This window comes from Ursus americanus, chromosome 6, assembly GCF_024610735.1.
Source record: "Ursus americanus isolate L20-20 chromosome 6, mUrsAme1.1.p, whole genome shotgun sequence".
In the NCBI taxonomy this organism is placed as follows: Eukaryota; Metazoa; Chordata; class Mammalia; order Carnivora; family Ursidae; genus Ursus; species Ursus americanus.
In genome coordinates this window covers 28,064,788-28,076,280 of record NC_142132.1, presented here as the reverse complement: position 1 = coordinate 28,076,280, position 11,493 = coordinate 28,064,788, and the positions used below count along the sequence as shown (strand labels likewise).

At 40.4% G+C, this 11,493-nt stretch overlaps 1 protein-coding gene across 2 annotated transcripts in view; it reads left to right on the top strand.

Moving 5' to 3' along the window:
- Positions 1–222: 222 nt before the first annotated feature.
- Positions 223–11,493, top strand: part of ABCC2 (ATP binding cassette subfamily C member 2) — a 70,808-nt gene continuing 59,537 nt past the window's right edge. Inside the window, exons 1-3 of one of the 2 annotated variants that reach the window (XM_087862808.1) lie at positions 223–756; positions 4,473–4,585; positions 6,479–6,652. In XM_087862808.1, coding sequence (XP_087718934.1) covers positions 4,547–4,585; positions 6,479–6,652 — 213 coding nt within the window. In that variant the 5' untranslated portion in view covers positions 223–756; positions 4,473–4,546. Of the gene's footprint in view, positions 757–4,458; positions 4,885–6,478; positions 6,653–11,493 lie in introns of those variants that run through there. The other variant, XM_045784365.2, reaches the window with a different exon arrangement.

The window sequence follows — 11,493 nt, the reverse complement described above, 5'->3', positions numbered from 1 at the left end:
CCCAACGGGTTAAGTTCTGGTTAAAGAGCTTCTTCTGAGAGCAGACCTTGTTAAGAACAGAATGCTCTGGTATATTTCAAATGGCTTTTGTTCTCCCCCTGTCAGAAGCAGGAGATATTTCTCCAATATTCATTGTGAGAACCTCCTAAACTCCTGAAGGAAAAGCTCACAAAAGTGTAGGGTAGAGCTCCCCCATAACTGAGTCTCCCTGGATTTTTTTTATCTTTCAGACTTGACTGAGACTTCAGTTGGACTTTAGGCAGAGACTGAGTCATCCAGAGCAAATTCGTGAACAGGGTCCAGCAGCAAATGAACACCCGCTTGGAACGATTCACAGAACTGCTTTCTATCAATTTGATTAAAATATTTTATGAAAACGAGCTGGAGTTGCTGATGTGCAACCTTGGCAGTGTGGACATGAATGATCGGAGACAACATTCTATTTACAGGAAAGGCTACTGCCCAAACCCTCCTGTCATTCCGTGGTTCTGGAAGGGTGTGCTGCTGATGCTTGCCAAGAAGTGTCTCCGGTTACTACAGTTTGTCCCAGGGACATCCCAAGTACCTGTCTATGAACTTGTCTCACCCTTTTCTCCCAGTGGTTCTCAGCTGTTCACAATAGAGCAATAGTGGAGTTCTGAACTGCCCAGAGTTCACACATGCTTTAACGGCTTTGACTTACCTCCATATGAAACCTTTGAAGATTTATGAGAAGAATTTCTCATGGCTGTGGAAAAGGCACAAAGATTTGAAGAGGTCAGTTGGGTACTCCCTGCCTTGGGGTGGTTGTTTATAGAGTAAGTCCTGCTTGTACTTTCGAACTTGCCCAACAGACTTGGCAGAGACAATGGCAGAACAGTTGCGTGGTGTGCCTCCTGGAGCAGAGTCTTCCCCCACGCACTTCCCTGAGTTTGCATGTGGGAAGCCAGTCATAGGTCATACTCCTGCATTTTCTACTAGAAATTATCAACTGGATGATGTGTATACTAATTATATTTCAGGAGGACCTTGCCTATTTGTGTTGTGCTTTTGTAGGCAAAGCCCTTAATAAATAGTTCATGTAGTTAAAAAAAAAAAAAAAACAGGGGCGCCTGGGTGCCTCAGTCATTAAGCATCTGCCTTCGGCTCAGGGCGTGAGCCCCGCATTGGGCTCCTCCGCTGGGAGCCTGCTTCTTCCTCTCCCACTCCCCCTGCTTGTGTTCCCTATCTCGCTGGCTGTCTCTATCTCTGTCAAACAAATAAATAAAATCTTAAAAAGCAACAACAACAACAAAAAAACAAAACTCTCAATGACTGTGTGACTTTCAGACCCTGAGACTCTATCAGTTGGTCAGTTATAGTTCAGGGATCCTTACCCTGGCGCTGGATCCTGTCGAGGTTTTAGTTCATGGGGTTTTGTGATTCTCTGCATTTGCTTGTCTGTCTTTTCAATTTTGGGGGGCAGCATTTTGCTGTGTGACCTCACTTCTCTTACTGATCTAAGAAGAGTTGTTGATTTCTCAGTTTGCTCAGCATTTTACTTGTTAGGATGGAATGGTAACTGCCAAGCTTGTTATGTGCCAGACCCACCCACTTCTTTTTTCATTTAATAATACATCATATGTGTATTCCATCCACGTCAGTATATATTCTATAATCTCAGTATTTGTTTTGATGACTATTTAGATCCTCTTCCATCTTTTTTTTGGCTACTCAAAATGTTTTAAGCACAAACGAATACAAATTCTGCTTGTTTTAAAACATGATTATAATTTCTATCAGTCATTTTGTTCCTCTTATTTTCAATAGACATCACGGGGGATTACATTTTATCTACAGAAAATAATTTTACTCACAGCATACCCCTCATTAGGTCCTCTCCTCAGTCTCAACGAACATTTCCAAGCATAGCCAGCTGGCTTTCCCAGCTACTTGCTAGACAAGCGCAGTCAATAGATTCTCCACCTGCTAGAAAGATAGAGGACTGACCTGGTTGTCAGGAAATAACTCGGACATTTAGTTAGATGTTGTGTGCTGGTTTTTTCATGCTTGAGGGAGACTGTCGTTACACTATTGTCAACAAACAAAGGCAAAAGCCAGGACTTAGAAGAAGGATACAGGAAGGGAGGAAAACACACAGTTTGGGAAGAGTGAGGGTCTATTCTTGGCTAAGCTAATTAGCTGGAGGGCATCGGTTTGGGAAGCCTGGTGTTGAGCAGGCCAGCGGGGTCATCAGGGAAAACAACTGCAGATATTTATGACTTTTCTGAAAAGCCCCTGGAGCTTGGCCATGGGGCATGTGCAACTAGTTGTCTATTATCTTCCTGTGTACCATTAGCATCACCGCTTTAGGTAAGCCAGATTGATACTGTTTGTTTCTCTCGTCAGAATTTCTCATTTCCCCACTTTGGTCAACGTAGCTCCCCAAAGAATGGATTCAACCATGAGGATTTCTTTCTTTCTTTCTTTCCTTCTTTCTTTCTTTCTTTCTTTCTTTCTTTCTTTCTTTCTTTCTTTCTTTCTTTCTTTCTTTCTTTCTAGACAATATCAGTTGGATGTCAGCTGGGGATATTGGACATATAGCATGTAATCATTCTGATATCCAACAGTGGAAGCAGGCAACAAGTATGAGGATAATCACAAATCCGTAAGAAGTATTTGGCGCCATGTTTTTATCCAGGTTTTATTTATGCATTTATACATTTATGTGGTAAATATGGCGATGTCAACTGATTACATAAGAATAGTGTAGAATGTGCATATTGAGGAACTAGAAAATGTTGTTTGTGGTAAACAGTAGCAAATATCCAGTCAAATATATTTGGAAACCCTAAGGCCTAAATCATTTTAACACTGTTACAGGCACATAGAAAAGTGTGGAAGTTCATCTTATGGTTATCTTCTCATAAGAAGAGAACTGAATGGATGTCCTAATAAAAGTTATACATCTTTCAAATGTTAATAATTCATAACATATCCGCTGGTACTAGTGATAAATGTTACTATCATTTGTGAGTTTAAGGTAACCAAAGGTACAAATAATTTTAGGCCAGGCATTCAAATATACATGAAATATATATGTATGTATGTAGACATTAAAGTGTACATTACGCTCTTGTTAATTACTCACTGTAGCTATAGTCTGTACATAACCATAGAACAAAAAAGTGTTTTTTTGTGTTCATGACCAAAATGGTTTCACGTGATCCCCCAAATGATGGCATTTGCACTTTAATACGTTAGCAAGCATGTATGGCTGCTGTTAATTTAGGGTGACCTGATTTTAAAAGAGCATTTGCTTTACTATGGGAGGGAGTATGGGGAGTTGTTGTCTAATGAGTATAGAATTTCAGTTGGGCAAGATGAAAAAGTTCTGGAGATTGGTTGCATAACAATGTGAATATACTCAACACTACTGAACTGTATACATTTAGAAATGGTTTGGGATGGGGCGCCTGGGTGGCTCAGTCGTTGAGCCTCTGCCTTTGGCTCAGGGCGTGAGCCCGGCGGTCTGGGATCAAGCCCCACATCAGACTCCTTGGCTGGGAGCCTGCTTCTTCCTCTCCCACTGCCCCTGCTTGTGTTCCTCTCTCACTGGCTGTCTCTCTCTATGTCAAATAAATACATAAAATCTTTGAAAAAAAAAAAAAAAAGAAATGGTTTGGAGCGCCTGAGTGGCTCAGTCGTCGGGCGTCTGCCTTCGGCTCAGGGCATGATCCCGGCATTCTGGGATCGAGCCCCACATCAGGCTCTTCCGCTGGGCGCCTGCTTCTTCCTCTTCCACTCCCCCTGCTTATCTCTCTCTCACTGGCTATCTCTCTCACTGGCTGTCTCTGTGTCAAATAAATAAAAACAAAATCTTAAAAAAAAAAAAAGAAATCGTAAAATTTATGTCATGCATTTTTCCCCACAATACCAAAAACTTGCTTTAAAATATTACATAATAGCTAATAATTATGGAAAAATCAGAAAATACAGACAAGCAAAAAGGAAATCCACCCACAATCCTAACAGATAAGGCTAACACTTTGTCACATAAATTATATGTATATATATGTAATACATATATGTAGGTTCACACTAGATATGCTATTTTATAATCTGACTTTTTGAAATAAAATTTATACTACTTTTAAGTATATTTTAAGTTATATGGGTTTTTTTTAAGAGTTACTTATTTTAGAGAGAGAGCGTGTGCACAAATGGGAAGGGCAGAAGGAGAGAGAGAATTTCAAGCAGACTCCATGCTGAGCATGGAACCCCACGAGAGGCTCAATCCCACAACCCTGAGATCACGACCTGAGCCAAAACCAAAAGTCAGTTGCCTAATCTGACCTCACAAGACTGCACCACCCAGGCGCCCCTTAATGGTCTTCATTTAAAACCCAAAGGAGTAGGATATTTCACATTCCTATAAATTCTAAGGCCTTAAAATGGAAGTGAAACTGCATGTTTAAGGGTACTTTCCCCTCCACTGATGCTTCTCTTTTTAGGTCATGTGTCTTCAGGAGAAGGAAAGGCTTCTCCACTCCTGAGTTGTCCACCAGCTCGGTGATTCCTTTTAGATATGACCATACCTACAGAGGCTTCTGGTCCTTGTGGAATGGTGAGTTTACCTGCCCTGGGGGCTCCTCAATCCTCAGTCACATCTCTATCCACTGGGATAATGTAAATAAACATCTGAGCAAGGTTAATGAGTAAACTGTTAGGATGAAAGGTCAGGAGACCTGCTTTATTAGGAACATCAGCACATCAGAACATCAGAATGGGAGATAACACATCACTGCTCACAGTCCACCTTCTCTGAGGAAAAGAATAAATAAAAAACGAAGAGTCACAGAGAGTCTTCATTCCAGAAGTGCTCCAGGAATCATGCTGGAGAAGTTCTGCAACTCTACGTTTTGGGTGAGAAATAATACTTATTTTCACAGTTGACTCTTCTCAGACTCAGAACTCATAGATGAGCCTCAGTGGCTACCAATAAGAACCAGAAAAGTTAGATGTTTTTTGGTTTGGGGTTTTTTTTTTAGGTTTGGGTGGTGCTTAAGAAAAGTTAAGTCATAATATCTCCAGATGATATTCTATGTGGAAGAGGTAATGTATGTATTCTCTAACATGTATTTCTTGTATCTCAGACTCTTTTCTCAGACTAGCTAGCTGTAAAATTGTCTTCTCTAAAGAGAAACAGGGAAAAGGCTTCCAATTTCAACAATGTTAGGAGGGAAAGTTGTTGTTGTGGAGTTTGGGGGGTGGGAGGAAGAAGAGAAGACCCAAGGTTGAGTCCTGCTGGTGTTAAAATGATAGTGATATCTTCTAGAGGAACTGGCAATTAGTGGGATGGAGTGGAAGTTGAGGCCAGGGATGCAGATTTGGGCATCATGAGCACCGAGACAATTTTTGAACCATTAGAGCAGAGACATTCAAGTCAGGGTGATCAACAGTACCAAATGGCTTAGTGGAATCAAAAATGAGAAGGAGCCTAGGATTTAGTGATTCTGTGAAAGTGTGGTCTGCAAATGCCCAGCAAAGCATCAGAATCACATGGAGGGGTTGTTAAAATAGTTTAAATGTCTTAGGTAATTTTTTTGAATTCTAAAGTTAGATAACTTTCTGGAGAGATAAGAAGAGTGGGGATGAGATAGCAGAGCAGGTGGTTAATACATCTTAGAACCTGGGCCCCAAGGGCCTCAAGGCTGGGACATGTATACCCCAGGAAGGTGGGGCTTAATAGGCTCCAGGATCTTACCAGGCCATCTTTTGGGAATTCTCTCTGAGAATATCTGACAGATATCTTGGTCAGGGCACTGCAATATTTGCTTTAAAGAGTCTGTGTGAACAACTATGCAAAACAACTAAAAAATTTTTATGAGGAGAGAAAAATCTACCCTCACAAGACTCAAAAAGTAAGAATGGGTGCTCCCCACCCTCACTTCACAAGGCACTTCTCTATCTATTGCAGAACGTAAACACTAGTACAGACTTGCTAGGGATGAGCCTTCCATCCACTAGCTCCTAGGCCCAAAGTCCCCTCGGGTTCAAATCATTGTAAGCCCTCTGGCTCAAAGGAGGCTAAATGCCATAGTATGACTAAAGCATCCTGCTGCCTGCATGTTTGAACATCTGTCAGGGGGTTTACTTACTGCTAGAAGCAAAAAATAGAACAAGTTTCTTATATTCCAGGGAACTATTTGAAGAACAGTCCGTTCCTCTTCTTCCCCCAACTTGGCAAATGCAGTGGTGAGGTTTACTTAGAATAGCTGGTGAACAAAAGGTTTTTAAAGGTTGAATTGACCAGAAAAGTCACTGTCATTAAATGTTGACTTTGTATCAATGGAGATAAATAGGAAAATGCATCTAGGTAAAGGTCAGGTTGGGTATGGATATAGAATGGAATTAAAATTGTTTGAGAACACGGGTGGAAGTGGAGGGTGTGCTCACACTGGTTTTCTGTCTTCCAAAAATGAATATATTCAACAATCTTTCTGTTTTGGTCCCCCAGAATTCTTCACTCTTGGATAGCCCAGAAGCGGACCTGCCACTTTGTTTTGAGCAAACTGTTCTGGTGTGGATTCCCTTGGGTTTCCTTTGGCTCCTGGCCCCTTGGCAGCTTCTTCATGTGTATAGATCCAAAATCGAGAAATCTCCTATAACCAAACTCTACCTCGCTAAGCAGGTACGGGAACTCCACTATTTTCTAATTACTTGGTACAGGATGGAGACATTTTTTGGTGGTTAAAGTGTCTTCTTCCCTATCTTTAACCAGCTTTCCTGAGACAGGTGCTCACTGGCCCCTTGTCATATTTCTTAGTTAAGGCAACTTTAAAGTTTGCATAAGGATAGTGACTCTTGGGGTGCCTGGGTGGCTCAGTTGGTTAAGTGTCTGCCTTCAGTTTGGGTCTTGATCTTGGGATCTTGGGATCCAGCCCTGTGTTGGGCTCCCTGCTCAGCGGGGAGTCTGCTTCTCCCTCTCCCTATGCCTCTACCCCCGACTTGTGCATGTGCTCTCTCTCTCTCTCTCTCTCTGTCTCTCAAATGAATAGATAAAATCTTAAAAATAAAAGGATAGTGACTCTTAAATCTTATTGATATCAGACTCTTTAAACACCAATGATGAGTAAACCAATCAGTCAAATAGTTACTATCTTTTTAATATCTGAGAAGCAAATACTGGATGACCTGTCTTGAAACTGTTCTAATAAATCAGGAGACTGTAATTCAGTTGGAACCTACAATGAAATGAAAATAAAATGCACCATTTTCTCTGTACCATTCAGGCAATCCAACCATCATTCATCTCCCATAACTTGGGTTTGAAATAAGGGTTCCATTTTCCCAGAGTCTTCCATGAGTCTGGACAGTCACCCACAGTAGAATGAGGTAGGGTGAGCGTTCACAGTGACTTGCCTGAGTAGGGAAATGTGGAAAGTACGGGAGCTGCAGGAGAGAGCCCAGGAGGAACTAGGGGAGGTGCCCATCAGCCAGTTGTACTGATTAATGCAGAAAGGGTCTGTGGAACCAAGACATTCAATTGAGTTTGAAAAGCTACCTCATAAACTCCACCATCTGCTTTTTTCACTACTTTCCTTGTTGGTGGTGGTTGTTTGTTTTTCCTTATTTGTCCTGATCTGAACAGAGTTTAATTAAAAAGGCTAATTAGATTTGATGTGCTATGAGCACACATACCAATGACTTCAGGTTTCCTGGAATCTAAACGGAAGGAAGGAACTTGGCCAAATGAAATGGGATTTTCATTGACACTCCAAGGTAGGGGCTGGTGGTGAGTTTTGTTGGATTCTGGACAGGAAAGAATAGTTCCTGAGAGTAGGGGCAGGGTCATTGTCTTCTTTGCTGATCCAAGTGCCAAGCACAGGGCTTAACACTCAGTATGAATTCGTGGAATTAAATTATAATGTTTAGATGTACTCTAGAAGTAGAGGTCAAGAGTGTGTTAGATTCTGAACATTGAACAGCATGCTTTAATACCCTTGGGAATGACTTAGAGACGTCCAAGAAAAGGCTGGGTAATGAATAAATCAGTATCCTATCCTAATTATAGTTATTAACTAGCTATAAGAACTTTTAACTTAAAAAAAAGCTTTATTGAGATATAATTCACATACCACACAATTCACCCATTTAATTTAATTTTATTTTATTTAAATTCAATTAATTAACATATAGTGTATTATTTGTTTCAGAGGTAGAGTTCAGTGATTCATCAGTTGTGTATAACACCCAGTGCTCATTATATCACATGCCCTCCTTAATGTCCATCACCCAGTTACTCGATCCCCCCACCTCCCTCCCCTCCAGCAACGCTTAGTTTCTTTCCTATAGTTAGGAGTCTCTTATGGTTTGTCTCCCTCTCTGATTTTGTCTTATTTTATTTTTCCCTCCCTTCCCCTATGATCCTCTGTTTTGTTTCTTAAAGTCCATATATGAGTGAAATCATATGATAATTGGCTTTCTCTGATAGACTTATTTCACTTAGCATAATATCCCCTAGTTCCATCCACGTCATTGAAAATTGTAAGATTTCATGTTTTGATGGCTGAGTAATATTCCATTGTATATAGATATACCACATCTTCTTTATCCATTCATTTGTCGATGGATATCTGAGCTCTTTGCATAGTCTGACTGTTATGGATGTTGCTGCTAGAAACATTGGGGTGCAGGTGCCCCTTCATATCACTACATTTGTATCTTTTGGGTAAATACCTAGTGGTACAGTAAGTAGCTCTATTTTTGACTTTTTGAGGAACCTCCATACCGTTTTTCAGAGTGGCTGCACCAGCTTGCATTCCCACCAGCAGTGTAAGAAGGTTCCCCTTTCTCCTCATCCTCACCAACATCTGTTGTCTCCTGACTTGTTAATTTTAGCCACTCTGACCCATGTGAGGTGGTATCTCATTGTGGTTTTGATTTGTATCTCCCTGATGCCAAGTGATGTTAAGCATTTTTTCGTGTGTCTGTTGGCCATTTGTATGTCTTCTTTGGAGAAATGTCCGCTCATGTCTTCTGCCCATTTCTTGACTGGATTATTTGTTCTTTTGGTGTTGAGTTTGTTATGTTCTTTATAGATTTTGGATACTAGCTCTTTATCTGATAAAACATTTGCAAATATCTTCTCCCATTCTGTAGGTTGTCCTTTGGTTTTGTTGACTGTTTCCTTTGCTATGCAAACTTTTTAACTTGATGACATCCCAATAGTTCATTTTTGCTTTGGTTTCCCTTGCCTTTGGAGACTCAATTCACCCATTTAAATACATCTTTTAAAGCATATTGATATGTACGACCATCACCATAATCAATTTTAGAATAGAAATAAGCCTCCTATCTCCCCCTCCTCCTTAGTCCTAAGCAACCACTAACCTACTTGCTATTTCTATAGTTTCCCTATTTCAGACATTTCATATAAATGAAATCTTATAATAATATATGATCTTTTATGGTTGTCTTCTTTCAATTGGCATAAGATTTTCAAGGTTCATCCATATTGTAGCATGAATCAGTACTTCATTCCCGTTTTAGGGCTGAATTATATTCTATTATATGGATAGAACACATTTTGTCTAACTTTTATAAATATAAATCTCTATAGAGAAAAAGAAAATCAACGTATTGGCTTTTTTTTTCTTTTGTAGCTAATAACCCACTCGTCCTTGCTCATGGTCGCAGGAACTCCATTCATAATTAGCTGTCTCTTAAAAATTTCAAAATAATTGGTCTCTTCTCTAAAACAGTCTGAAGTATAACTCTTCACACAGTAAAACTTTACTTCTTCTATGAGAACCTTCTTCTTGGCTCATTCCTCAACTCGATTTTATTTCTCCATTTTCTCTTCTACCTGCTTTTGGGCTGTTTCTCTCTGACTTTCCTGAACTGTCTATACTTGTCTGAACTAAGTCAGTTTGCTTGACCAAGATGAGAGATTCTACAAGTTTGTTTGCTTAAAGGTGCATCCTTACTGAAAGGACCCGATGCACAGTAGGTAATTGAATGAATTGCATTACAAAATAAATGAATGAATGAATGAATGAATGAGCTCAATCCCAGGGAAATGAAAGAGGAATTTGGTTCTGGAGGTTGTGGAAGTGCTGAGGTCAGAGCAAGAAAGATGTGCAGCAAAATTAGACTTGGTGTTGAGCCAGCGAAATGTGGAAATCATCCTTACGTGATTGCAGAATATAGCACAGAAGATTGCTGGGCTTGTTCTGAAAAGTTTCAGAGAGCAGGATCAAGATTAAGTAGGTGGGGGTTATTCTGGAGAAGCCCACTTTGGCTAAATATATTGAAGGACTTTCTAATAATACTGACTTTTTTTTTTTAAGATTTTATTTATTGATTTGACAGAGAGAGACAGCCAGCGAGAGAGGGAACACAAGCAGGGGGAGTGGGAGAGGAAGAAGCAGGCTCCCAGCAGAGAAGCCTGATGTGGGGCTCGATCCCAGAACGCTGGGATCACGCCCTGAGCCGAAGGCAGACACCTAACGACTGCGCCACCCAGGCGCCCCTAATAATACTGACTTTCTGAAAATAGAATAGACTGCTGGGAGCCATAGTCCCTGAAAATATTGATGCTGAAATTAGACACTTATCTGCCAGGGAAGTGGTAGAAATAGACACTTGACAATGGAGAGACGATTCAACCAGAGTGCCTATCGTTCATAAAGCTCTGGGAAAACGAGGACCTTGCAGAGATGGAGAGATATTAAATATGGCCAAACCACTGTCTTTTCTTTTTTAATACCAATGAGATTGTGTCTTCTTAAGAAGTTTAGTAAATTCCATGTACACTTGAAGCTCCTCCAATAAATCAGAGATCAAAGACAAGGACTATTTAAGAACAACCATAATATTTCCCTGATCATATTTAATAAAGTGTGTGCATGTTTCTGATTATAAAACTGATGCATGGTTGAGCGCTTGGGTGGCTCAGCCCATTAAGTGTCTGCCTTTGGCTGAGTTCATGATCCCAGGGTCCTGGGATCAGGCCCTGCATCCAGCTCCCTGCTCAGCAGAGAGTTTGCTTCTCCCTCTGCCTCTGCCTGCCTCTCCTCCTGCTTGTGCTCTCTCTGTCTCTCTCTGGCAAATAAATAAATAAAATCTTAAAAAAATAATGCATGGTTATTGTAGAAAGTTTGGGAACTCTAGGGAAGTAGGAAGCCAATTAAATCCACTGATCATTGTTATCACTCTGATATACTCCTGTTAACATTTTGGTATGTTTCCTGCCACTCTCTTAAAAAAAAAAAAAACTGAACAAAGAAACACAAAATGAAACGTAAAAGTCTCTTTCTCACCCTTCTATCGCCCAGTACCATTCTCCAGAGGTCTTCATTTAAATTTATTTTGATGGTTACCTCTGTATCTGCAAATAATGTGTTTATACCTGTATTTCTTGTTCTATCACCTTTAAAAAAGGTCTATTTCTGCCGTCTGTGAAAGACAGGAATTCAATTCATTGGCCCTCCCCTCACCTTCCTTTTCTTCTTCTCCTCTCTCAGTCTT